General features: G+C 63.1%; 1 protein-coding gene across 6 annotated transcripts in view; it reads left to right on the forward strand.

The window, feature by feature from the left end:
* SLCO3A1 (solute carrier organic anion transporter family member 3A1) overlaps positions 1-27,611 on the forward strand; it is a 159,075-nt gene that overhangs the window by 23,506 nt on the left and 107,958 nt on the right. For 3 of the 6 annotated variants that reach the window (XM_070053475.1, XM_070053474.1, XM_070053476.1), the window contains exons 1-2: positions 4,525-4,764; positions 18,521-18,983. In XM_070053475.1, the coding sequence (XP_069909576.1) occupies positions 4,540-4,764; positions 18,521-18,983 (688 nt within the window). In that variant the 5' untranslated portion in view covers positions 4,525-4,539. Of the gene's footprint in view, positions 1-4,524; positions 4,765-15,677; positions 15,705-18,520; positions 18,984-27,611 lie in introns of those variants that run through there. The other 3 variants (XM_070053478.1, XM_070053479.1, XM_070053477.1) reach the window with 2 other exon arrangements.

A 27,611-nucleotide genomic window follows, 5' to 3' on the forward strand; every position in this document is an offset into this window, starting at 1 on the left:
ATTCCTGAAGCCTCCTGTGGGAAGCCCGCGGCACAGGAAGAGGGCTTTGTGCCAGGGTCCCCGCGGTCCTCCTGGGCTGCACGAGCGGCCCTCGGCGGCCAGTGCATAGCATTTGCAGGGTGTGGACTCTGAAGCTGCCGTGAAGGTCGTCGGGCCCCCGCCCCTCCTTGGCGCCTCAGGACAGAGTCCTCTCCCTGGTGTCCGGCGGTGGGCAGAGCAGAGAGCTGGCTGCCGGGCGGAGCCAGGGCCCTGGGGCACCAGGAGGCTGAACTGGTCCCCCTTAGGTGGGATTTGGGGCTGGCAGCTCTGGGCCGTTCCCCCAGGACCCCTACTCTTGTCTGTCCTTGCCTCGGGGGGGGTTCTCCCCCAGTGAGCCGCTCGTCCCCTTGGTGCCCCGATCGAGCCGTGGGGCGTTTTCCCCGAGCGGCACAGCCACAGCATTCCACGTCGGAGGTGCAGAGCAGTGCACCTTGGTCTTGCTGGCTGCTCTCCTGAGCACTTGGGACTCCCACGAGGCCTGCCGGAGCCCCTGGCCCACGGCACCACCGTGGGCAGGCCAGCTCCTGCTTTAAGGTCCATCCTGTAGAGTCGCCCACCCTGGGTGACGTGGGGCACCCTGACGTGGACCCCCGATTTGCTTCTGGATGCTCTGCCTTCTGAGCAGAGGTGAGACCCAGCACAGCACTGGTGCGGCTTCCACAGTTGTGACCTCGCCGGGGACCTTCGGCCAGGTGACCCCAGCACAGGTGTGGCCATGACTGTGACCTCTCAGTGACCCCAGCACAGGTGTGGCCACACCTGTGACCTCTCAGTGACCCCAGCACAGGTGCACTCAGCCTGCTTCTGGGCGGTTTCAGGACCTCAGCTGTACACAGAAGCCCAGCGGCCCAGCTCCACTGCGGCCATGGCTCCCAGGCCACACAAGGCCCAGCGTCGGCTCTCGTTAGGAATTGTGACTGCTTAGGACCGTGGGCATCTACGAGCTTGCTGAGTGGCAGGTTCAGCAGGTGCTCCCCATTCCCTGTGGGCCTGCAGAACCCAGGCTCTGAAGGTGGCAGAATTCTGCTGACCTGGCCCTGGGCTGGGGTTGGGGAGGGTTCATCTATAAAGTGTCCAGACCCCCGTTTCCCGCTGGGGTCCTTGCTGGCCTTTTGTCCTGAGAAGGCCAGGGTCAGCGTCACCACCATCGCCCTGTCAGTGCCACGTCCTGCACACAGAAGCCTTAGAGCTCGGCTCATCTGCCCCGTCAGTGCCACACCCAGGCCACTGCCCCGTCAGTGCCACACCCAGGCCACTGCCCCGTCAGTGCCACGTCCCGCACAGATTGAAAGAGGCTTAGAGGTCACTCGTACAGAAGCGACGCACCGTCGGGGGTTTGCTTACTCCCCGTGCAGCTGCTCCCAGAGGGCACAGGCCGTTCCCCGCTCCTGCACAGCCCACAGTCCTGGGGTCCCTCTGGGAGCTGCCCTCACCCCGTCTTCTGTGTGTGATGAACGCCGGCAGCCACGCGGTTTATGGGATGCAGCTGCTGCACCTGAGGCCTCGCTCTGCCCGCGAGCCGTGTGCCGTGGACAAGTGGGTGCTCCTCTTTGAGGTGAGGTGCCAACAGCTGTGCCGCCCCCGGTGTCAGGCTTTGATGAGACCCTGTCTGCCGACAGCACCCCCTCGCCATGTGTGCTCCGTGCACACGGAGCCCCAAGCAGGAGAAGAAAACGCCGGCCCGCTCCATGCCACGCAGCAGCAGCTGGCGTGGCTTGCGCTCGGCAGAGTTCAGCCGCGGCAGGAAGAGAGGGTTGATTGTGCGCCTGCTTGTGGTCTGGTTTGGTTGCTCCACTAGTGATTTGAGAATGCCGCCTGCTGTCCAGCTGCTACACAGCGAGGGGCCGCCTGGGCTGGGCGTGGGTTCCAGGCTGCCCGGGGACCGGGCGCACCTTGCTCTCACACCCTGGGCCACTGTCGTCTGCCTGCTCGACGCCCTGGCTCCCGTAGCTCTTCACCCACCTCACTGCCGTTGAGCAGGTCCAGGTCCGCCAGCGACACGTGTTAGCTGTTGGAGTTTGTAAATATCTACTTACTCAAGAGGCCGAGAGACCGGAAAGAGACCGAGGCAGTGCTGGCTCACTGCCCCGTATGCCTGCACGGCTGGGGCTGCACTAGCTGAGCTGGGAGCTGGGGTCTCAGTCCAGGTCTCCCGCGTGCGTGGCAGGGATCCAAGTACCCGGGGGCGCGGTAGCAGGAAGCTGGTTTGGAAGCAGGGCCGGGACTCAGGCCCAGGGCTCTGCTACGGGAGGCAGGTGTCTGGGTGATGGCTCAACAGCCCCACTGTTCAGCTGTTAACAAGCAGACAGCTGGAGCGCTTAGGGCGACCCCACAGTCAGCCTGCGCGGGTTCCAGTGGCTGCTCCCCCGTCACAGGTGGCGCCGGGCACGTGGAACTTCAGCTCGTTCCTCTGCAAAGTGGAGCCGTGACAGCGCTTGTCTCACGGGGCCAAGTGAGCTTGGGAAAGACGTGCCCGTGGCCGTGCTCGGCACAGGAGCTGCTCCGTGGTAGACGCCTACTGCAGATGGCTGGTGCTCACGCTAGGACCAGCCGCACCTCCACTGTTCTTACAGCGTCGCCCGCCGCAGCCGAGGCGACCTGGTCGGCTCCTGCACGGAGAACCTGTTCTTCCTGGGCCCGGGGTATCACGCCGGAGACGCATGCTCCTTCCATAAACCAGAGTTCTCAGCCGCCGCCTGGACAGAGCCAGGGTGGGGCTCTGCTGAAACGGGTCCACCTGCAGCACCCCCAGGGTGGGGGCCTCTGCGGAAGCTGGGGTCCACCTGCAGCACCCCCAGGGTGGGGGGCTCTGCGGAAGCTGGGGTCCACCTGCAGCACCCCCAGGGTGGGGGGCTCTGCGGAAGCTGGGGTCCACCTGCAGCACCCCCAGGGTGGGGGGCTCTGCGGAAGCTGGGGTCCACCTGCAGCACCCCCAGGGTGGGGGGCTCTGCGGAAGCTGGGGTGCACCTGCAGCACCCCCAGGGTGGGGGGCTCTGCAGAAGCTGGGGTGCACCTGCAGCACCCCCAGGGTGGGGGTCTGCTGAAACGGGTCCACCTGCAGCACCCCCAGGGTGGGGGGCTCTGCAGAAGCTGGGGTCCACCTGCAGCACCCCCAGGGTGGGGGGCTCTGCGTAAGCTGGGGTGCACCTGCAGCCGTTTGAGGGCTTCCTGGTGCTCCCTCAGGCTGTTTGCCCGCTCAGCCCCATCCCCTGAATGTCCCCGGTCTCAGCCCCATCCCCTGAATGTCCCCGGTCTCATCTCAGCCCCTGAACGTCCCCGGCTCTCCTTACAGTGCCCACTGACGCTGGGCAGCAAGGTGTGTCTGTTGGGCTGAGGTGCCAGTGCTGGCTTCTGCTGTGCACGTCCTCCCTGGAAGCTTGGTTGGGGCACCTGTCGGGCTGGCCTTGTGTCACCTGTGGCATCGTGTGGCACCTGGACTCTGCTCTCCCGTCCCGCGGGTCTGGTCTTGCTCGCACAGTAGACAAGGGAAGGCTCTCACGTTGTGCGTGTTCTCGTGGGCGCTTTGCCCAGGCCGTGAAGGTGCAAGTGTGGTATTTAGGTTGGGTGCTTTCTCCGTGGGTTGTCTGAATGATTCATTTTGCATCACTCAGAAGCGCTGTCCTCCGACATCTCGTTCATAAACGCCCAGAGCCCGGAGCCACTTGCTGCACCGCTGAGAATGACGTACCTCAAGGAGAAGTCACCCACAGCCTTCCGCTGTGCCGCCCGGGAGCACGCGGGACCCCTTCTTACTGGAGCCAAAGTGCACTGCGGGCTGGCGCCTCCGTCCCCTGTGCACCTGCCACACGCGCTCCCTGTGTGTGTGCCGTGCGCATCTCCAACTCCGTTCCCTACTCGGGTGAGGGGACTGCAAAAAGTTTGTGGAAAATGGAAGCAAAAACTAAGTTTATTTGCAAAAAAGTTTTTGAAATCTCTGTGTGTAATCTTAAGCATTTTCCAGGAAATCTTGGAGATTCCCATATGCACAGATTTCAAAATTTTTTGCACAAAATAAACTTATCTCTTGATTTTCCATTTTCTGTGAAGCCTCTTCGTGTTTCTCTCACATGCATATGTGTGCACACGTGCGTCGTTAGCACACTGGACACACACTGCCCATGGCCACTTCCTCAATATTTTATTGTGCACATAAAGTTGAACTATTTAGTCAATATCCATATGACCACTGGGGTTATTCTAGGATTAACATTTTGTGTGCAGTCATCCCCCAGTGTCCAGGGAGTGTCGTTCCAAAAACCGCACAGAGACCAGAATCTCAGCTGGAGCAAGTCCGCCTTGGAAGCTGGCACCGTGTTTGTTTGCCGCGCATGCGTGCTGCAGCACCCCACCAAAGATGGCGCTGTGTTTGCATGGCGCGCATGCGTGCATAAGTCCGCCATGGAAGCTGGCGCCATGGTTGCCTGGCGCGCATGCGTGCTGCAGCACCCCACCAAAGATGGCGCTGTGTTTGCATGGCGCGCATGTGTGCATGAGTCCGCCATGGAAGCGGGCGCCATGGTTGCCTGGCGCGCATGCGTGCTGCAGCACCCCCCCCCCCCCACCAAAGATGGCGCCGTCGTAGCCAGGAGTATAGCGCGTCTCCCGCGTGCCTGCGCCACCTCTGGGTTGCTCGTGAAACCATACAACGCCCACGCTCCGTCCGCAGTCGGCGCACTGGATGGCCTAGGGAAGAACGATAAGAGAAGGCTGAGCCTGTTAGCGCAGGTGCAGTTTTTGGAGTGTTTTTGCGATGCGGTTGTGACCGCTGGCGTCACTGTGGCTCTCGCGGCCTTCCTTGGGCATCGGTGTCCCGTGGTCACGGCCACGCGCCCCGTTGGCAGGAGGCGTGGGCTCGTGCTGCACCCTGGGTGCGCCGGTCCCGCCCCCTCCCTCTTCCTTGGCAGCCCGGGACGCTGCTGAGCCGGGCCGCTGTGGCCCTCAGCGGGGCTGCGGCAGTGGGAGCGCCGGCGGGGCCTGCCGTGGGCCGCCCTCCGCACCCCGCCCGGGAGGTGACGCTTCCTGCAGAACGGGACGACAGCTTCGGCGTCCACGCTCCGAACGCATACACCAGGGAATCAGACCCAGGCGCGCCCCCGCCCCGGCCCCGAGCTGCGCAGCCCGCGGTGTGGAGAGCCGGAGCCACGCCTGGGCTCTGCGGGCCTGCGTCCCGTCACCAGCGCTCGGCACCGCAGCCCGGCTGCTGGAACCGGAGTGCCACCCTGGCGGCCCCGCAGACGTGCCTGGCCCTGTTCCAGGAGCGCTCGGCTTACAGGGACACGTGACGGCTGGGGTTCGGCCGAGGGCTGTGGCGAGGACCCCTGTGCTGGGTGAGCGAGGGCAAGCCCCTCCCCGCACGCCCTTGATCCCAGGATGCTTGTAGGGTGCAGCATTCAAACCCCACAGCCACCTACCGGGTGGGGCTCCGACCCAGTGAGGGATCCGGCCCCACAAGGGCTGCCTGGGCCTCAGCGCCCAGTCTGGCCTGCCCTGCCCCGCCCCGAGGCGCAAGGTGTCCCCGTGCTGCCACCGGGCCCATGGGCAGGGTTCTTACCCCAAGGACAGAGCTGGCTGCAGCCTCATAGAACGCGGGGGCCTCTGGAGGGTCCCCTCCCAGCACCTCCCTGTCCCAGCCGTGTGCCCAGGCTGGGGGGTCCCAGATTCACAGGTGAACCTGAGGCAAGGCCACTGGCTCACAGGTGGACCCTGACCCCAGGGCCGCAGCCTTGGACAGCTGGCTGGTGACTTCCTGTGCTGTGTTCCTGCCATGAGCTGGAGCAGACGACGCGGGCCCGGCCCTGCCACACGTGCTGGCTGTGCCAACGGCAAGGCCCTCGGGCAGCCCACAGCCCTGCTGGCCTCACAGCCCAGGAACGCCCTTGTAAATGTTCACTGAACACAGGGCCTGGGTTCAAATCCCGACCTGCCCGCAGCTGTCTCCCACCTGCGTGCCTGGGTCTCCTCACATGTAGAGTGTGGATGATAATAGAATCCCTTTCCCGTGCGTGCCTAGTGCAGACAGGAGAGGACGGGATGCGTGATGCTGTTGCAACAGTTCCCGCCCCGTAGTAAGTGCCGTGGCCATGCGCTCGGTCCTGTGGTTGAGGTTCTCTCCAGCGCTCAGTGTGGTGCTGGCTCGTAGCAGCAGCTCCGTAAGCATTCTTCAAGGCAGGCGGGAGCCACGTAGGAAATCGGGCCCAGACGGAGTTCTAGAACATTTCTGTCCTTTAGAGCTTTCCGCGGTGCTGCCAGTGTGCCTTATCCGTGGGCAAGACATGGTAGGGGAGGACTCGCCACGTGTGGCCACCGAGCACATGGACATACGGTGCTGTGCCCGGGGAACTGTGCCTTAATCGTGTTGGAGGTTAATTCATTGCAACTGAGATGGCCGCGTGTGTGCAGGGCCGCCCATTGGTGAGGGCGGCTGCAGAGTGTCGGTCCATCGGGCTGCCGTTACCAAACGTGCCAGACCGGTGTCCTTTTACCACAGGGCTCGCAGTTCACAGGTCTGAGGTCCAGTGGCTGCCCATGGCTCGCTGGTTCACGGACACCGGCTCCTTACTGTGTCTCACACGGACGGAACGGGCGAGCAGTGCCCGGGGCCCCTGGTGCAGGGACGCGAGGGCTCTGTCTTCAGGATCCAGTCCCTTCCCGAAGGCCCCGCTGCCCAGTGCTGTCAGATTACAGATGAAGACGTGAACTTCTCAGGACACGAGCGTAGACTACAGCACTCCGGTATTAGCATTTTCACACATGTGCCAAAATTGATAACCGTAGGTTAGAGGTTTTTTAAAAAGATTTATTTATCTGAAATGTAGAGTTATAGATTGGTAGAGGTAGAGAGAGAGAGAGCGAGAGAGAGAGAAACCATCTATTCGCTGGTTCACTCCCCAAATGGCCACAGTGGCCGGATCTGGGCCATAACAAAGCCAGGAGCCAGGAGTTTCTTCCAGGTCTCCCACACGGGTGCAGGGGCCCAAGGGCTTGGGCCATCTTCCACTGCTTCCCCAGGCCACAGCAGAGAGCTATGGGAAGTAGAGCAGCTGGGACTCGAACTGGCGCCCACTTGGGTTGTCAGTGCTGTAGGCGGTGGCTTTAACCAATCCACCACAGCACCAGCCCCAGGACTAGAACTTCAGACCAGTACTTTCCACCCATCCAGGCATCCATGTCCCCATCCATCAGCCCGTCTGTCTTCCCATGCACGCATCCATCCAGTAAGTACTGTGCACCAGGTACTCCCATAGGAACTAAGGGACCCGGGCTGTGAGCTGCGTCCCAGGGATCTGCTCCTTGGTGACACAGACGTCCCTGCTCCATTGTGTGCCCTCTGGGGACAGATGTCCTTGGCACAGGCCCTGCTCTGTCCAGTCTCGGGGACTTCGTGGCAGGGGAAGTGTGTCACCTGGAGGAGAGGCCTTTGCAGCAAGATGACCTGTGGCCCCGAAGCCCACTGTGCCTCCCCCACACCACCGACAGGTGCCTGTGCTGCGCGTCTGGGAGGCGGGGGTGTGCGCACTGGCGGTACTGACCGTGAGGCCGTCAGTCCAGCAGCGAGGGTGCCGGATGCTACAGCGGTGCCTGTAGCAGGGGATCCGTTGCTCAATGAAACAGTGATCCGGGCACAGGACTGACTGGGGTTTAACATGCTGTGCTTTGCCATGAGGGAGACCCATTTCCAGGCCAGAGGACTGGGACCGGCCCAACGCACAGAGCGGTCCGTGCCGGCCCACCGTGCTTCACCAAAGCCAGGCTCTCTAAGGAAGCGTGTTGCCAGCAGTCAGACTGCTGGGAGCACAGGACCGACTCGCCGTCTGCCTCCCGCCCGCCCGGTGGTCCACCTGTTCCCTCCGTTCCCCGAGGCATGCGGCCCTCAGGCTGTTTCCTTGACTTCTCAGGTCTAAGCCTCGGGGGTTCTGGCCCTGAGCCTGCGCTCTGGCTTCCTGCCGGCCACTCTGCTGAGTTCCCGATGCGGCACTGCGGGTTTCTGTTCTATTCTCTTACAATAAACACAGCTCTTCCCTCCAGAGCCCACGGAGACATTGCAGCCAGGTGCCTGGGGACTTGAGCTACATCCCTACCCCCACGCTCAGTGAAAGGACTGACCCCCGGTCTCGTTTCTGAGCAGGACACTGGGCAGCCCCACCGCCGGCCTCTGCACCGTTTGCTTCCCTGGAGGAGTCCAGCTCTTCCGATTGACTCCCGATGTCTGTGTTTCCGGTTTGTTTGTCTCCTGTCTTCAAAGTTACGGCTCCCTGCAGAGAGAACTGGCTGGGAGGGAGACAGCAGGCATGGCGTGGGAGAACCCTTAACGAAGCCTCCCTCCACCCCCCGTTCACGATATGGGGAGGGGGTGTTTTGGTGCCCTGGGTTGGGATGCCCCCTGCATTGCCTCTCAGAGCGCCTGGGATCCAGTCCCGGCTCCTCCACTTCCTGTCCAGCGTCCTGCTGCTGTGCAGTGTGGGAGGCAACGGACAATGGCCCGAGTGCTTGGGTTCCTGCCGCCCGTGAGGGAGACCCAGATGGAGTTCCAGGCTCCTGGCTTTGGCCTGGCCCCGCACTGGCTGTTGGAGACATTAGGGGAGTGAACCAGCGGATGGAAGATCTCTCTCTCTCCTTTCTCTCTCTGTGCCTTTCAGATAGAAAAATGGATAAATTATTATATAAAGTATAGGATAAGTTTGTGCAAAAAATTCTGAACTCCACGTATAGCTCTAGTCTACTGTGCATTTCCACGACGGTTTGGCAGACGCTTCCTGTGGTCCTGGAATGGCGTGGGAGTGGCTCTGTGGTTAGAGGTGCCCGTCTCCCCTGCACCAAGGAAGCCAGTGCATTGCATCCTGGACACGGACAGAGGGCCGGCTCCACTCACAAGGCTGAGACACTTTGCACGGCCTGCGGTGTGTGACAGGCTGACTCCTGGGGCCGCCACCGTTGCTGTCAGTCCTGGAACTCCTCACAGTGGCCTGTGGAGGAGCGCGCGCTGGACGGACGGTGCCCGGTGTGGGGCTGCCCTACGTGGGAAACCTGGATGGGTTCCTGGTTCCTGGCATCAGCCTGGATGAGCCCTGTTTCAGCCATTTGGGGAGTGGACCAACAGATGGAAGATCAATCTCTCCCTCTCTCTCTGTCTCTCTCTCTCGATCTGTCTCTCACACACAAATGAATAAATCTTTAAAAGAAAAAAAAAACATCACAATCTCCTGACAGGTTATAAAATTCCAATTTCTGCCCCCCCTAGAATCTTCTGAAGCGTGGACACTGCTGGGGTGAACGCAGCCCGGTCAAACCAATACAAAGTTCATCGCCTCTGGTCTAGAACAAGCCGAGAAAGTGGCTTAGGAGGGCAGCTGGCCCAGGCCGGGGGGGGACACCCGTGGCGGCTCTTCCTGAGGCCCCGGTCAGCCCTGTGCCTGGACGGCAAGCTCACTGCTGGCGACACCTTTGCTGCCTGCGTGCGTCTGCACCTTGGGTCTCGTGGTCCCCACACGGGGGCCCTCCCTTCCTCGTGCTCGGCCCGGGGCTGGTGGCTCTGCAGGACCAGCTCAGCTCAGGCACTCCCTGGCTCAGGCAGCCTCTCAGGCCCCCCTCCACGTACCCCCACTTCCTGTTCCCTTTCACCGCATCCTGCCAGAGGTGGGGCCATTTGTACACCTTGTCTTTAAACTTCTGTGTGATTTGGGGTGACTTAGCTACCACGGAATCCCCCCGACCCTCCTGTGCCAGTCAGGGCTTCTCAGCAGGTGCACCAGCGCTCAGGGCTTGTCAGCAGGTGCACCAGCGCTCAGGGCTTGTCAGCAGGTGCATCTTGCCACCTTCACACCTTCCCGTGCTCGCAGAGGCTTCCCTGCTAACCTGCGACCAGCACCCCCCCGCCAAGAGTTGTCTCTGCTGGGCGTGTCCTGGAATCAGACGCAGACGCCCACGGGCAGTGGAGTGAGAAGATGCGTTTGTTTCTCTGGGCTTTCTGAAGCGCCCCACAGCCTTTCCGTGTCCAGCTTCTCCCCCTGGGCGTGGTCGCGTCGAAGCTCGTCCACCCGCAGCCTCTGTGGGCTCTGCCCGGCCTCACTGCCGAGTGCCACCTGTGGGGGTTGGCGTTCGGGCTGCCGGTTCGCTGGGTGATGTTGGTGTTGGAGTTGTGGGTGCGACGCGTTCTGTGCGTGCGCTGGCTACCCGCGGGCGTTGGTTATCTCCCGTTGAGGGTTCTTGTGCACAGCACTGCTGTCAGGTCTTTCCACGCTCTCCTTCTCTTGGGTGGACTCCCAGGAATGGAATTGCCGTGTGTGGCAAATTTGTGTCTAATTTAGAAGAAAGCGCTCTTCCATCTTCCGGAGGGGCTGCAACCACTATGTCTGTTGCCTTGCCCCGCGTCCCTCCCCGTCCACGGGCGTGCTGGGGGTTGTCGTGTATTTTTACCGTAGACGCCCCAGTGGGCGGGTAGTGGCAGCTGTCTGTGGTTTTATCCGCGCTTCCCTGAGGCTGGGGTCGCTGAGCCTCTTTCCGGAAGCTCACGGACACCCGCGTGTCCACGCGGTCAGCTTGCCTGTCCTTGGGAGGGAGCTGGTGCCGTCCGGCTGTTGAGCGCGAGGTTGGTGGCTGGCGTTGTCCCTGCTGGCTCTGCCGTTGCTTGTGGGGTGGGAGCTCCACCTCCCTGACCCTGGCACCCCGGAAGTCGCCGTGTGCTTTCCTTCCTCTCTCTGGCTGGGTGTGTCCGGGCTCTGTTGGTGGGTGATCCAGGGGCGCATGTCTGTTTTCTGTCCCAAGTCTTTGTTTCTTTGTTTCTTCTGTATTTTCTTCAGTGTTTCCTACTTTCAATTCCGTCTGCCCCCCTGTGTTTTGGATTATTTTCTTAGTGACTGCGTGTACAATATGTCTTTTCCTTGTATTTTTATCAGTAACTGTACATATTTGTGGGGCTCTGTGCGACGTTTCCATCCACACCTTGTACCACGCACTGAACCAATCCTGATGGGTGTGAACATGTGTCCTCTCGCTGTGTGTGTGAGCGCGGCGTCACTGTGCTGTGCAAGGAGTGAGGAGAACAGGAGAAATCCGCCTGTGCAGGCTGGGGCTTACCCCGTCTTCCTTAGCGTTCACTGGAGTGTCGGGACGATGGCGCTTCCCTGCACCCCAGGAAATCCCTGTGGGGCTCTGGGCAGGGAGGGTGGGCCAGCAGCGAGTCCTCCTGGCGTCGTCTGAGAAGAGCTTTATTTTGCTTTCATTTTCAAGTGCCGGTTTTGCTAAATATAGACGTCTTGGTTGGCAGTTTCCTCTCTGGTCCTTTGAGTGTGTCACGCCATGCTTCCTGGCCTCACGGAAAGTCAGCTGTCACCGTCCTTGTCACTGCGGGCCACCCGGGTGCCGGGCGGCCGTTATTTTTAACATTGTTGCTTTCAGTGTTTCCTGTTGGGCTTTGCTCGCTGCAGAACCATTTCTCTGGGTGTGGGTCTCTGTGTTTGTCCCATTCTTTTATTATCTAGAAAGACAGGGGAGAGAGAGCCACCATCCGCTGGTTCACCCCCAAGTGCCTGCTGAGCCAGGCCAAAGCTGGGAGCTGGGGGATCAACCCAGGTCTCCTGCATGGGGGACAGGGACCCCACACCCGGGCTCTCAGGTGCGCGTTAGCAGGGCCTGCAATCGGGGTAGAGCTGAGACTGAAACCCGGGCACCCCAAGATGGACACCCCAAGCCTGGCCCCACACCAGCTGGTCCTTGGGGATTTGTTGCATCTCTTTTTCTTGGACCGGTAGGTTGACGTTTTTCATCACACTTTGGGTGTTTGGGCCATTATTTCTAACTTTTTTTTGGCAAAGAATTATTCCCTTATCAGAAAGATAGAGCAACAAGTGGGAGAGAGAGAGAGAAGTCCTCCATCTCTGGTTCACTCCCTAAATGATGCAACAGCCAGGCCAGGCCAGGCCAGGCCAGGGCAGGCCAAGGCGCCGGGCCAGGAACTCCATCCTGTTCTTCCGCGAGTGACAGGGGCCCAGGGACTTGTGCCATCTTCTGCCACTTCCCAGGCGCGTTGGCAGGAAGCCTGCTCAGAAGTGGAGCAGCCAGGACTTGAACTGGGCCTCCCAGCTGGCATGCGGGAGTCGCCGGCGCGGCTCAGCCCTGTGCCACGGCTCCGGCCCTCAGAGGCTGCCCTGCTGCCTCTCTCCGCATCCCTCAGGAGGTTCCTGTTAGAATGTGCTGGAGCGCTCGGCCGCCTCTCAGCGCCGTACTTGGCTTTGTTCTTCACTGCGCGTTCTCTGTTGAGTCGTCACCACGCTTGTTTGATTCCCTAAGCGTGCAGCTCTCCGTTGGCTGCGTCCAGCATCGAGGTTCACTCTGAGGCTCCTGGTGCCTGCTCATCTCCCCTACGTGATGAGGGCCGTGCCTTCCTCTCGCTTGTTGCTATGTCTCTCTCGATTTTTTCTGTTAAACTGGACGTGAAAGGTAAAACTCTGGCAGCTACGGACTGCGCTTCCTGCCCCCGCCGTATCGCGAAGGCTCACTGCCGTTTGCTTTATTACTGCCTGGGCCACTTCTGTCTCCCTCGTGGCACGTGACACCCATGTCTTGGCTTGGTTTTGTCTTTCTGGTCATATCTGCCTCCCCGGTCTTGATTCCCTCCTAAGCCTGTTTTTAGTTTAAGCCTCCGTTCACTAGGTCGCCGCTGGGCCTCACGCCGTCCAGCCTGAGTTTGTGTGCAACAGTTCCAGTGCCAAGACGGTAGGCGGGGAGCAGGGAGCTGTGCGTGGTCCCCGCTCTCCCCTCCCTCTGGGTGCCTGTGTCTGCTCTGCCCGTGGCCAGCAGGAGCGGGTAGATGGCAGGGACCTGCCCTGCTCTCCCCAGCCTGCTCAACCGGAGGTGCCGGGAGCCTGGCAAGGAGCCTGGGGTGGCCTTGCTGGGACTTCCGTCGGCCCGCGTCTGCTGCTCGCGCAGCCTCTGGGTAACGGAGAGGGTTTCCTCGCTCATCCACCATCAGGGTCGCTCTGCCGGCTGCCCGTGCTGCTGGGCGTGGGTTTTGCACCCAGAGGGAGCTCCCTGCAGCTGTGGGGCTGCTGGCTGGGTGAGCTGCTGGAACCAACCCCGCCTGGGAGGGGCGGGGGGCAGGGAGGGGGAGCGCCAGCTCCTCCTTACCCAGGATCGGAAGTTCCTCGTGCGTAAGTGATCTGTAGAGTTTTAGAACGTTGCGTTGATTCGGACAGCGAGGCCTGGTCTCACTGCTGTTCCTGGGACGAGGGCCTTCTGGGCTCCTCAGAGTGTGTTCCAGCCCCGACGTGTCTTCCAGGCTTGAGAGGAAACGCATGCCGCTGGTGCAGGCGGGGGTCTGCCGTCTCGGTCCCCCACTTCTGCAGAGCTCACATCCTGGAACTCACCAGCGCCTGCCTCTCGTGTCCCACTTCCGCAGCCCTTAAATTACTCCTTGGGGGAGAGAAAACCCCACGGGGGTCTGGCTCCGCTGACGACAGGAAGGGTTTCTGGGCTCGGGAGGTAAGCCCCTCCCCCCACCTTCCCAGGCACCTCAGACGAGGAGTTGAAGTCACCCTGCAGATTGTTCTGTGGGATCCAGAAACAGACTCGCCTGGCCCGGCTCCGTGTTCACGGCAGGTGCGCTCCGTCAGGTGTTCTCATGCCTGGGAAGGCCTTTGCAGACGCGGGATGACGTGGTTTCCCAGACTGCACTGGCCGGGGGCTGGCAGCGCAGGGGCAGCTACGGCAGGTGCAGCCGGCCCAGGGCAGCCCAGCGCCTCTTCCTGAACACGAAGCCTGAGGGGCACTGCCGTGCCCACGGGTCTGTTTCTCCACCACAGCAGCCAAATCGAGCAGTTGCTACAAGAGCTGTATTCTGGTCCTTTACCGAAAACCTGGGCCAAACGCTGATCAGGAACCCTGCCCCTCCCCCTTTAAAAAAAAAAAAAAAAGATGCACTAATGTGAAAGGCAGAGCGTTAGAGACAGAGCAGCTGGAGGCTCCATCCAGTCCCCAAATGGCCCCAACAGCCAGGTCTGGGGGAGGCTGAAGCCAGGAGCCTGGAACTCCACACCTCCTGTGTGCTGGCTCTCAGGGGCCCAAGCTCCTGGGCCGTCCCCTGCTGCCCTCCCGGGTGCATCAGCAGGGAGCTGGATCGGAAGCGCAGCAGCCAGGACTTGAGGTGACTGATATGCGATGCCTGCCATGACCTAGCCTGCTGCGCCATGACGCTGGCCCCAGGCCCTTGGCTCCGCCTCAGCGGGAGGCAGCCGTCTCTTGCCTGCCGTCAGCGTGTGCCCCGGGATCTGGGCCCTGCTGCTCCTGTGCAGCCCCAAGCTGTGGTTTCTCCCAGGTCCCCGGGGGCAGCCTGGGGGCCCCAGCCCTGCCCAGCGCCCCCGCGAGGGGCTGGACATGCAGGCGGCTGCCCGGCTTGGTGTCCTGCTCTCTCAGCCTTCACCTGGGCGCCAGGTTATGCCAGGTGAGATGCCTCTCAGGGGCTTCTGGCTTTTGCCCAGGCCCACCTCATGAATTACATCCGGTTCAGGTGGGATGGGGGCGGGGCAGCACTGGTCAGCAGAAGCCCCCAGGTGAGGCCGCTCAAGCCAGACGTGAAGGTGGGCGGGGGTGGGTTTCCCATGCTCCTCTGCTTCCCGTAAGAACTCGGCTTCTCCAGCGGCCGCGCCCGGGCTGGCTCCTTTTGCTGGTGAGAGAGGGCTCCTGCGGCCTGGCCCCCACGTGCTCCCGTCAAGGGCACTTGGGACATGAGGAACTGGAGTCTCCCTGTGAGGCTGAGCCCTGGCTGCAGGCTGCCTGGCCGTGACGCGGACACACAGAGGTGCGGCCCCCAGTGCAGCCCGCGTGTCCCAGGTGGAGAGGGCGTCGGTGAGCCGGACGTGCGGGGAGTGCTGTCAGCTCCTGTCTCACAGCCCTGCACGCTCTGGCGCGGAGGCCCTTGGAGGAGAGGGCGCAGAGCAGGGGCTCCGGGGAAGGGGGTCCCTGGCCGGTGGCACCGGCACCATCCCCCAGGAGCTCATGGAAGCGCCAGCTCCCAGGTGGAGGCACTCCGCCCCCCTCCCCGCAGAGGTCTGAGGCCCATGGGGCGACTTAGCTGCAGGTGGGGGCTGCAGAGCCTGGCTCTGGACAGGCAGCGAGCCAGTGCCGGCATGCAGGGTGCTCAGTGGCGTCAGAGACCCTGGGAGCCCTAATAAAGCCCCGAGCCCGGCCCCGGCCCCGGCCCCAGCCCCGAGCCCCGAGCCCCGGCCCCGGCCCCAGCCCAGGCCCCAGGCCCCCGGCCCCGAGCCCCGAGCCCCGGCCCCGAGCCCCGAGCCCGAGCCCCGAGCCCCGGCCCCAGCCCAGGCCCCCGGCCCCCGGGCTGCATCCTGGCCTTGGGAATCTGTATTTTACCAAACGCTCCAGGAGATGGTGAGATGCAAGCCGGCTCCTGTTGGGACCAAGGCGGCGGGAGCCCGGTGAACGCTGCATCCTGCTCTGCCGGCCCCATTTCCACGCGGCCCAGGCTGCAACCGGCCCGACGTGTGGCTTCCTCCCGCAGCTGCGCCCCCCCTTGGGGCTGGGCTGCCCACCAGTGGGCTTCATGGGCGCATGCGCACGTGTTGGTTCATCTTCCCAGAACCCCGGCTTCCAGGAGCTGCGACGGCAGCTGCTGGTCTAACCGAGCCACACGGCATCTTTTCAGAATGCTTGTGGAGGTGAGCTGTGGGTTGGACAGCATCCCCGAGGCCACAGGTCATGGACACAGGCCCTGCCACCCCGTGGGTCGCTCTGCCAGGAGCAGGGCTGAGCCGGAACGCGTGGCAGGCACCGGTGCTGTCTGGAAGGCTCATTACTGTGCGTTTTGCCCCCCCGGCTGCCCTCATCCATCGCCATGAACGCACACACCTGCCTGAGACTTCGCCTGGGGCCCACCTGCTGCAGAGATGGGGGCGCGTGTGCGTCCCCACGCCTCATGGCAAGGAGGAGAGTCGGCTTCCTCGGCCCTTCCCCCACAGCGGCCGTGGTCAGCTGGCAGCCAGCGTCCCCTGCACCCTGCCCAGGGCTGTGCCTCCTGCAGCTCTGCACCCAGCTGCCTCTGGGGCTGACGAGTGTCGAGCAGCCTGCCGTAACCCCCTCCTGGGCATTTCCTCTGTGTGTGTGTGCCTGTGTGTGTGTGTGTTGCACAGACGATGTGCCTGTCACCTGAGCAGCCCTGAAGATATCCCAGGGCCAGGCTGCTCCCCAGACCACTTGGGGGGGTCTGCCTGCGTCCACCTGCATGGGGGGGTCAGGCATCTGAACTTCTCACGCCTCCCAAGTGTGTCCAGTGTGCAGGTGGAGCTGAGAGCCCTGGGCAAACGCCATTCACTTAAATGTGTGCGGTGGAAAAGGAGGCTGGGAGGAGGGCACACAGGCACGTGGGTAGCACGGGTGCCCGCAGGGGTGCATGGGACTTAGCATCTGGACTTAGAGCCTGGGAGCACGGCCGGATCCCTGCTGCTCTCTTCCTGCCCTCCGTGGCAGGGTGCAGCCGGCCTGGTCTCCCCTGTAGGGAGCTGCCCCTAGCATGCTGCCCGCCTAATTCCCTGATCTCGGCCTCTTCTCCTCCAGCGGTGACAGCCTGGCCATTTCTTCGGCTGCATTCACTCCTCCCTGCACCTGCCGTGACCCTGACTGTGCTGTTGCCCACGGATAGACAAGGCTGCAGCGGGGGTCAGGCTGACCCCTCCCCCAGTGTGCACGGGCTCTGCGGTTCACCCTGGCGCCTGCTCTGTGAGGTGGCACCCTTGCCCCATTTCCTGGAGGGGACGCTCAAGCAGAGTGAGGTGGCCGTGGTCACCCAGAGTGCCTGTCCCTGCCCGCCCTGCCATGCAGGGGTGGCGGCTGTGTGCCAGAGCAGGGGCTGCAGCGGGAGAGCTTATGATCTGCACAGCGCCCTGAGAGGACTCTGAGCTAAGAGAACCGGGGAGAAAGAGGTTAAGTGACTTGGACAAGGTCACAGAGAGGATTGAGAGTTCATGTCACTTCGTCCCAAGCCTGGGATCTGAATTCTGGCCCCACACAGCACCAGGTCGCCTGAGTCGCTCACGGTGACGTGCAGGGCCCCTTCTAATCTGGCCTCAACCGTCTTCCAGCCACTTCCTGCTCTGGGACTGAATCACACCAAGCACTTCCGCTCTTGCTGCCCGTCAAGGGCTCATCCGTGGCCAGGGCTCTTGCTGTGCCCTGGCCCCGGCACACACAGGAGGGGCAGGTGCAGACATCTCCCCCGGGGCTCCCTGTGGTGGCTGGTCCCTCACGACCCCCCCATCACCCGTTACTGAGTGTGTCCTGACTCTGTGTGTCCCTCCCCCCAGGTGCCGTCCTGGGTCTGCGTGTACCTCCCCCAGGTGCCGTCCTGGATCTGTGTCTACCTCCCCCAGGTGCTGTCCTGGGTCTGTGTGTCCTTCCCCCCAGGTGCCGTCCTGGGTCTGTGTGTCCCTCCCCCAGGTGCCATCCTGGTCTGTGTGTCCCTCCCCCAGGTGCCGTCCTGGTCTGTGTCTACCTCCCCCAGGTGCCGTCCTGGTCTGTGTGTCCCTCCCCCAGGTGCCATCCTGGTCTGTGTGTCCCTCCCCCAGGTGCCATCCTGGGTCAGTGTGTCCCTCCCCCAGGTGCCGTCCTGGGTCTGTGTGTCCCTCCCCCAGGTGCTGTCCTGGTCTGTGTGTCCCTCCCCCAGGTGCTGTCCTGGTCTGTGTGTCACTCCCCCAGGTGCCGTCCTGGGTCTGTTTGTCCCTCCCCCAGGTGCTGTCCTGGGTCTGTGTGTCCCTCCCCCAGGTGCTGTCCTGGGTCTGTGTGTCCCTCCCCCAGGTGCCATCCTGGTCTGTGTGTCCCTCCCCCAGGTGCTGTCCTGGGTCTGTGTGTCCCTCCCCCAGGTGCTGTCCTGGGTCTGTGTGTCCCTCCCCCAGGTGCCATCCTGGTCTGTGTGTCCCTCCCCCAGCTGTGGCCCTTGGGTCTGTCTCCCTTCCTGCCAGGTGTCCTCCCAAGTCCAGGTGTCTGGTCTCCCCCATTTCCCATCCTTTGTTGCCAGGCATGCTGGATGCTCAGTAAACATTGTTAGGCAAATGTGGGGACAATCAGCAAAGTGTCTGTGGGCTCCCTGCAGGGCCTCCTACCTGGAACACCTGTTGTCGGTTTACTGACAAACTCTAGGAAGCCTATGTTGGAATATTCCAGAGGGAAGCTGAGAGCTAGTTGTACCCACTTCGCCTACAGAAGTTTGAGTTTATTTTCTTTGGGCGAGCTTTGCTACCACCCTGGAGCAGAGCCCTGGCTCCCGTGTGCTCTGTGCAGAGACTACACAGGGCGTGTGCAGGTGGAGCGTCTGCGCCGAGCGCTGCGGGCCTGCGTGGGGAAGGGGCGCTCCCGGGCCCAGGCCGTGGTCGCCAGCCGGGTGCGAGGGCCCTCAACGCTGCCCGCCTGGGTGGGGTCTTGGGGCTTCAGGAGGGCGGGCGGGCGGGCAGGAGCCGGCTTTGAAATGTGCTCTCGCCCCCAGGTGAGCGTGCTGACCACCCTGGAGCGCAGGTTCAACCTGCAGAGCGCCGACGTGGGCGTGATCGCCAGCAGCTTCGAGATCGGCAACCTGGCGCTCATCCTGTTCGTGAGCTACTTCGGCGCGCGGGGGCACCGGCCGCGCCTCATCGGCTGCGGCGGCATCGTCATGGCGCTGGGCGCGCTGCTGTCTGCGCTGCCCGAGTTCCTCACGCACCAGTACAAGTACGAGGCGGGCGACATCGGCCGCGGCGCCGACGGCCGCGACACGTGCGCCGCCAACGGCTCGGGCGAGCGCGGGCCGGACCCTGACCTGGTGTGCCGCACGCGCTCGGCCACCAACATGATGTACCTGCTGCTCATCGGCGCGCAGGTGCTCCTGGGCATCGGTGCTACCCCCGTGCAGCCCCTGGGGGTCTCCTACATCGACGACCACGTGCGCAGGAAGGACTCCTCGCTCTACATAGGTAGGCCTGCGGCCGCGGGGGCATGCGCCACGGGGGCGTGCGCGCGGAGGGCGGCGCCTGGCCGGGGCTGTGTGGAGCTTCCGGGTGGTGACGCCGGTCTCCACCGAGCACCCAAAGGCCTGGGGCAGGGCGGGGCGGGCGGTTCTGTGTTGGTCGGCTCTGGGTGGCTGTGTGCCTGGGCTGTCTGGTGTTAGCTCTGGGCCTTGTGTCGGACAGCCTGGCTGGTCAGGGTCAGAACCACGCTGGCCGCTGGCCGCTGTTCTTCCACGGCCGTGAAGGGGAGCCCTCGGCACTGGCGGCATCTGCTGTGTCTGGCAGGTGGCGAGCTCGGTGGAGTTTCCTGTGGCACCGTCTGCGATGGCGCTGGGTGTTTCGGAAGCATAATGTGTGTGTGTGCGTGTGGGTGTGTGCGTGTGTGCACAGACACGCACACACTTAGAAGTCGATTCTGTGCTGTCCTTGTTTCCACACTGGCAGGATGGAAGCGTGCGTGGGTCTGGGGTTGAAGCTTGCAGGCGGCCCGTTGCCGTGCCGTGAGCGGCTCCTGGGCTGGTGCGTGGGCACTGCTGCCGGTCAGTTTGGGGGCAGGGACTGCCGTGCCCCCCACCCTTACCTCTCACTTGCCAAGAAGAATGCTTGCTCCTGGAGGTGCTGGCGTGTGGTGGTGTGTCCCCAGTCCCCGAGGCTGAGCCTTGAAAGGTCGCCTCCCCGTGGGGCAGCCCTGTGCCCCGTGCCTCTGTGTCGCGCGCAGGTTAGAGTGAGGGTGGAACTTGCCGTTCTCATCTGCCACGCTCTCTGGGGTTGGCAGGTCTGGAGCAGGCACGCGGGAGCCCCGTTCTTGTCTCTGCCCCAGCTGTGGACTGGACATCGTCACTGGCCAGACAGGGTGCAGGTGGACGCTGCTGTCTGTGAATAGGCCCGTGGCTGGAGGGGGCACAGTGCCTGCCTGCCCATCCCTGGTATGGGGCTGTGGTCAGCACAGGCCCTGCTGGCCTGGGGAATGCAAGCAGATGAGACGTTGGCTCAGGCCCACACGGCCCGACTGTCCCCCAGGAGAGACCTCCGGCGTCTGTCTGCCTTTGGCATGGGGGAGGGGTCCTTGGGGGCGATTTACCTGTGGCTGCTGTGACAGCGTCAGAGAACATCACTCCAGGCGAGTCCCTCACAGGCCAGGGTGTCCAGCTGCCCTGCTGGGCTCTGACCGGACGCTGTCACCCCCAAGGGTTGCTGTCTGGTAGCAGGTGGAGGCAGCAGTGGGAGGAAGGAACAGGGAAGCAGGAGGCCAAGTCTTGTCTTGGGTGAGGGGTCATGGAGAAGAGCCTGGCCCCAGCGACCCTTGGGAGGAAGAACATTCCGGCATTCCCCTCCTGAACCAGGGCTACAGCCCTGACCCCATGTCACTTTGCTGCAGGAAGCGGTGAAGGGGCCAATAGGAATGCAAGGCCCCTCCCCCTGCGGAGAAGGGGGCGTGAAAGGGCCAACGCTGGGTCCAGGTGTGGGGCTTGCCCTGGTCAGCTCCCTCGGGGCTGGTCCCACGGGAGACCTGCAGCCAGCCAGCAGGCTGGTGCCTGAGGCAGGAGGCGGCAGGGGTGCGCATGCCCTGGTGTGATGCTCACTTGGCCCACACACGGCTGTCCTGTGGCGTTGGGAGGGGCGGTGGACGGGCACTGGCCTGGCTGCTGCCCGGCGGGTCTCAGATGGACTCTGTGCACCTGTGGTGGCTGCAGAGACACACACACACACACACACACCACCCCCCCACCCCCCCAACCCCCACCCCCACCCCGGGCCACAGGTGCGTCCCATCCGAGTCGAGCACCTGCTCTCTACCACGGTGCTCATTTGCCTTGGCCTCTTGTGGCCGAGCTGTTGCCAAACTTGCGGGTCCCCAGGTGGCCCTTCAGGAGGGGCTTCCTGGCCAGCACCTCCTGCAGCCGGCCCCTTCCGGCGGGAACTTGCTGGCAGCTTCTCACTACGGCGTCACCGAGAAGTCGGCCTGGGCTTGTGGTGGGATAACCACTGTGGGTGGTGGGTGGTGCTCTTGGCTGCTGGCGGCCTGGGCTGCGGGGGACAGCATGCGGCCCTCCCTGGGGTCGCTTGTCCGCCTCTAGCCCCGCGGTGTGGCCTGCAGGCAGCCCATTCCTTGGCGGACGTCTTTTCTCCACACTCACGGCACAGCAGGTTGCTCTCCTGGGGGGGGGGGGGCGTGTGAGTGGGATGATGGGCAGAGGCACCCACTGTGTCCCGTGCTCGGGTGCCCCATCGGTGGGTCATCGCACCTCTGCCACGTTTTTGAGAAGGTGCAAGGTGAAGCGAGGTGGGAACGCGTCTTTGTTTATTCCTAGCTAGGAAGTATCAGTCTCTGTGGACAATTCCCGAAATGGAGAGATCTGCTGCGATGAGGAGCTGCCCTGCTGTGTGGTGGAGGTGGTCCTCACTGTCCTGCACTGGGGGCTCTGGGGGCTTTTCTTCAACATACCTGGCCTGCTGATAGTTGGCGTCTCTTCGAGGCTGCTCTGTGGCACTGCTGTGGCCGTGACTCCCCACGTGCTGTGGACCGCACCGCTCGGTGCTGGCAGCTGCCGGGGTTTCGCACTTCCCTGGGACTCGGGGAGGTAGTTCGGCTGGTGGGGCTGAGCCTGGGGTCTTGGGGGGATGGATGCCAGGCAGGTGTGGGGTTGGCTCACAGGGCTGGGATGGGGAGAGGCTCGGGGCCAGGCGGCAGGTGCACCCCAGGGGATTCCACAGGACAGCCTGGAACCTGCAGGGAATAAAATTCATGGGGTGGGAGCAGCAGTCAGAAGTGCACCTCACACCCGAGAACCAGTGTCAGAGGCAGAGTCTGGGAGAGGGGACCCGGTGGCTGTAGCTGCCAGGTGAGCTCAGGGTCTGGGAGGAGGTCAGGCGCCTGCCTCAGGTGCTTGGAGCAGCAGTTGGCGCGGCCCTGAGCTCAGGTGTGTGAGGCCTGGCCGACTCTCTCCCGTTGCTGCTGCCCTCCCTCCAGTGGGCTGACTCCCACCCGCCAGGGCTGCTGTGAGTCCATTTTTGAACCTCAAGAGCCATCAGGAAGTTAGCCTTACACCCTCCATGCACCTGCCTGTGCCCTGGGGCCGGTTCTGGCCCTAGGCCCGCAGGAAAAACTTGGAGCCATCTCTAGGCCTCGGTGGCTCCCTTAGGTGGGCACAATTCGGCCCTCACCAGACACAGGAAATACCAGGCCCGATCCGTACTGGATTCGGTATATGAAGCTGTGTTGCCATTTGCCCCCCGAGGTACTTGAGAATATAAATTGATTTTTTTTTCTTTTAGCTTTGTAATGTGAAAGGATTCTGGAGTCACGCTGTCACAGGGTGGGGGGAAGTCCGCCTGCCCGGGTTGTGCCGCACGGAACTGAGGTGCGATCCGTGGCTTGTGGAGAGGTGGCCGGTTTCGGGGGCACTCGCACAGGACCCTGTGTCCCAGCTCTGTGTGTTTCTATGGCGCGGGTGATGTCTTTAAGCCTGCAGACCAGGGTCAGGGTGAAACTACACAGTGCTGGCGCGCACACACGGCGGCACCTGCACAGCACAGGGAGCCCCAGCCGCGGAGACAGGCAGGTTCTCCCAAGCCCGGCCGTCCTCGGAGGATGGGCCTAGCCGCGAGGCCTGGGGTGGGGGAGGGGGCTTTGAGGAGGGTGTGCTGCTGGGGCCTCTGCCTTCCCTGGGGGCAGGGGCTCTGGGATTGCCATGTACGCACGGCCATCGCTCCACGTGGTGCGGTACAGAAACCACACTCACAGCACAGCAGGCCACAGCTGTGCCGGCCACACTTTCCCGCAGCGTCGCTCCCCCTGAAACCCAGAGCAGCCTCTGTACCGCAGTGCAGGGCACAGCGAGAACCACTCTCGGGCCGTCTGCCGGGCGTCGGCGCAGCCAGAGGTCACGAGCATCCCAGGCGCAGAACCGGGTCACCCTCAGAGCCCAGGGAGCTTCTGGGAGTGGCCCGCCGGCGCAGTGACTGCGGCCCGCCTGGGAAAGCGACTCCGGGCTGTGCCTCCTGGGAGCGGGCAGGGTCCTTGGCAGCAACCTCAAGATGCCGAAGTCCCCACCCACTTCCCGTCCTAACAGGGTTGATTCTCTGGGAGCGGTCAGTTGGGTTTGGCCCGGCCCCGTCAGCTCGTCCCTCTCTGTGTGCAGCAGTGTGCCGGGAGGCGCAGGGGCTCTTATCTGGTGCTGCTGTATGGTGGCCCGGCCAGTGTTGGGGCTCTTATCTGGTGCTGCTGTATGGTGGCCTGGCCAGTGTTGGGGCTCTTATCTGGTGCTGCTGTATGGTGGCCCGGCCAGTGTTGGGGCTCTTATCTGGTGCTGCTGTATGGTGGCCCGGCCAGTGTTGGGGCTCTTATCTGGTGCTGCTGTATGGTGGCCCGGCCAGTGTTGGGGCTCTTATCTGGTGCTGCTGTATGGTGGCCTGGCCAGTGCTCTCCGTTCCGCTGAGGCTGCTCGTGGTTCACGCTGCCACTCTGCTCGCTGCCTGGGTGACCTTGGACGCGACGGAGTGTGGGCTCTGGTGTCTGGGTGTCTTGATTTGAAGCCCGGGCCCGCCGGGGACCTGCCTCCAAGGTTCCGCACGGGTCCCCAGGTGCCCCGAGCCTGTGGGGTGTCAGTCAGTGCTGCCCTGGTCATCTTTACGGCGTTAGCGTCTCCATTTCCAGAAGCAGACAGGGGCACGTGATTGGCGTGAGGTGGGGGCGGGTCTGTGACCTGCAGCCTCGGCGCACAGCAGCCCCTTGGGTCCTGCACTGACCCGGCACCTCTGCTTTTCCTGCAGACCCCTATGTGGTTCACCCAAGGCACAGGAGGCGCCAGCACAGCCCGGGCAGCAGCGTGCCCATTTGCACCAATTTGCAGGTGCCTGGGGGTGGCGGCTGCCATCGGCCCTTCCTGGTTCTAACCTGTTCCTCTTCACTTGGGAGTATGTTGGCTCGATTCTTAGATAAGAAGGTTCTGTTTTAGAAAGCATTGGCAAAACCAGGACCGCACATCTGGAAATGAATGACCCGGACGGTGACCGCCAGTGTCCAGTTCCGTTTCATTCTGGTGTTTCTTCTTTGCCTATGTATTTCCTCAGGGCCACACCTGCTATGTCTCAGCTGGAGCGTTACAAACGTTTGTCTCTAATGAAAACCGTGCACCCTCCCTTGTCGCCGTGGGGATCCCAAGTCCCCCTCAGATCCCGACGTCCATGTGTGCTCGGCTCCCTTCTGAGGCAGGGGTGAAGTTCTTGCATACGCTGGCTTCTTCCAGAAGATACGGGAGTGTGGCACAAGGGTGCCAAGCCCGCCGGGCGTCAGGCACCCTTGCTTTGCAGACCCTCCTGCCTCCGGATGCCGTGGGCTGGGGGGCCGGGGGGCCGGGGGGCCAGGGGGCCAGTTGCCTGCAGCTCGTCCCCAGAAGTGGTCGCCCTGTGGGGACGCGGTCGGTCTCTCCAGCTTTTTCTGAGTTTTTTATTTTAAAAATTGGTTGATTTTGAATGTCAGAATTACAGAATGAGAGAGTGAGACAGATCTTCCATCAGCTGGTTCACTCCCTAGATGGCCACGATGGCCAGCACTGGGCCAGGACGGAGCCAGGAGCCAGGAGTTCCTTCCAGGTCTCCCATGTGGGTGAGGGGCCCACGCCCTTGGGCCATCGTCCACTGCTTTCCCAGGCCATCAGGAAGCTGGATCGGAAGTGGAGCAGATGGGACCTGAACTGGCGCCCACATGGGATCCCAGAGTCGCTGGCTGTGACGTCACCCACGACGCCACATCGCTGGCCCCAGACCCAAGTTTTGAGCCTGGAAACCCACTTCTGTCCAGTGGACTGTGTTGTCAACTCCTTGACGACCTTTCCACACCTGGTGAGGCTGGACCTCGGTCCGGCCACTCCGCACGTCGGTAACTCACCATCTCGGGCCTAGCCGTGAGGTTCTGGCTGCAGAAGCAAGGCCACATTGGAGGGAGGTGGACAGGAGGGCGGGTGTGGTGCCGCAGCCAGAGTCCGTGGTGCCAGGGCCCTGGGCTACGGGAGCGGGCGTCCTCCTGTGGGAGCCCCTTAGGTGGTGTCCCAACTCATACTGAGGTACAGGAACCCCAAAATGGAAGAGAAACAAAGTGTTTTTCTCTGCTAAACACAGCCAGGTAAGGGCAGGTGCTGCTCACGGCTCCCGGGAGCGAGCACTGTAGTGAAGGAGCCGACGCCGTGCCCTGGGGCCTCCGGTGAGGACCGTGTGAGCGCTGCCTGCCTGACGTCAGAACCCGGCTTCGAAGGCTTTGACAGACAGGCGCTAGGGCCAGGCAGCCCCGGATGGCCCAGAGCAGGGCCAGCTGCCCACCCCAGTGCAGAGTGCCCAAGGCCGCCCCCTGGGCCTGGTGGGAAGGCGCGCCGGCTTTGTCCTGGCTGCGCACAGGTGAAGGGGCACAGAGGCAGGCCACCGCCTCCCTCCAGCACTGCTAAGGAGAGGAAGCCCGTGCTCGGGGACTCCAGCGCCCCTCGTCCTCGTCACCCTCAGGGAGCTCGCCTGCAGAGGCTGAGCGCCCCAGGAAGTGGAGCAGGGGACGGAGGGCGTGGGGCGTCGTAGGTCTGGCTGTGCCGGAAGCTGCAACAGCCCTGGGGACCCGGTTATTAGAACATGTGATGACCCCTTCCAGCGTGCAGAGCATGGGGCCCTGGCCCTCGGGGCTGGAAGGCCCTGGCTGTCATCTGAATGTAGCCTGGAGAGGTGTGGAGCCCTTGGGAGCTCGGGTGAGTGGCTGCCCCCGGACCACGGCGCTGGCCTCTCACAGGGACACCCACCACGGCGCTCTGCCCACCCTGGCCCTGCCACAGCGCTGGCCTCTGTCACATGGAGACACCCACCAGTGTTCTGCTCACCCTGGCCCTGCCACAGCACTGGCCTCTGTCACATGGGGACACCCACCATGGCGCTCTGGCCCTGGCACTGGCCACAGTGCTGGCCTCTCCTTCAGGGACGCCCACCATGGCGCTTCATAGAACCCTGACTCACACATAGAAGTTTCTGGCTTAGTTCTTCATTGTTTCCAGCACAGAGACCCGGAAGCCACAAGTCACACCTTCCCCCCTGCTCTCTGACCCCAAAGTCAAGCAATGAGAGTATTGAAAAGCAGCCTGTGGCCACTGCGTGCAGGGACAGGCCCTGCGGCAGGCCGCTGTGCGGGCAGGAGGGCCCAGCTCTGTCCGTGGTCTGTCTGTTGGCTGGGCAAAGTGAGCAGCCCTGGTGCACAGAGGGGGCTGCCACTGCCAGGGCCACCGGAGCGCCCGCGGAGGACTTCGGCTGTCGGGAGTGGAGCAGCAGGTGAGTGGGCGCCACCCCAGCCTGGCCGTGCCGGTCCCTTCCTGCCCAGCTCAGCCCATGCTGCTCGTCGTAGCCACGTGCAGATGGCACCAGGTGGGGCCACCAGGGTTCAGGGGGTCGGCTGGGGCAGGCCGTTGCCTTGGAGGCTGCCCAGTGGCCTTCTGGAAGGCGGGTGTGCTCTGGGGGGCAGGCTGGCCCTCGACCTCATGTTACACGGAGACTCCTGTGTGCGCAGAGCGAGCTGGGTTCTTGGTGAGGTTCCTGACCCACATCCAGAAGACTGAGAGGCGATGGCAGGCGATGTGGTGGAGGTGGGCGGGGCTGGGGCACTGGGACAGGCGCTGGGTCTGGGAAGTTGTTCCCGTTCAGCTCTGAACTTGGTTTGGTCCCCAGAGAGCCATTGGTGCGTCACTGGGGCAGCCGGGCGCAGGGTCAGAGTGCGTTCCCGGGGGCATCGGAGCCCCACGCAGTCCACTTCCTGTGCCACCCCCTGCACTCCCCGCCAGCACATTCCGTAGGGGCTGAAATTTTCCATCCCTTCTGCGAGCTGAACCCCGGACGTGCGGGTGAGACCGCGGCTTTGCTGTGCTGGTTTGCGCTGATGCAGATGGGAGAACCGGAATGTGTTTGTTGTTCTAAAGCACAAAACATTTAAAGCACGCACCTGGGTCACTCAGGGAATCTGAACTCTGAGTCGAAACTTTCCATGCGTTCCTGCTGAGCCGCCCTCGGCAGTGGGGACCGGGCAGGAAGTCGGGGGACGCTCGTGCCGTGGGAGCTGCTGCTGCGTGCGGCTCCCGTCTCCTCGTCACGGCCTCTGACTCCGGGCGCCAGGGCTGGTACGGAGGGCCCGGGCCGAGGTGTCCGCTGCCTCCCGGGCACCCGCCTTGCTTCCTTGCTGGAATGCTCCAGGCACGGTGGGTGTGGGCTCCCCCCACATCCCTTTCTTGGTGCAGAGTGCTCACAGGTGCCCACCTGCCGTGTGGGTGTCCGTGGGGTTTGCAGGGGGACTTGGGCCCCAGCAGGAGGTCTCAGGAGCACAGCATGGGTCTGACAGGTTCTGAGGTTGTGTGGGGATGCTAGGAACCTTCCAGAACCCAGTGGTGTCTGCTTAGACCCGAGCCTGTCTCGCCCCTGGGCCCGGGCAGAGCCCCACCCTGGCCTGTGGGTTTGGGCCCAGGTTCTTCCTGTGACTGTGTACCCTGGGCACAGAGACCCTCGGGACGGACATGGAACACCACCCCTCCCCCATGGTGCTGCTTGCTTGCGTTTTTTACTGTTTAATCAAAGCTGTCT

This window comes from Oryctolagus cuniculus, chromosome 12, assembly GCF_964237555.1.
Source record: "Oryctolagus cuniculus chromosome 12, mOryCun1.1, whole genome shotgun sequence".
NCBI lineage: Eukaryota > Metazoa > Chordata > Mammalia > Lagomorpha > Leporidae > Oryctolagus > Oryctolagus cuniculus.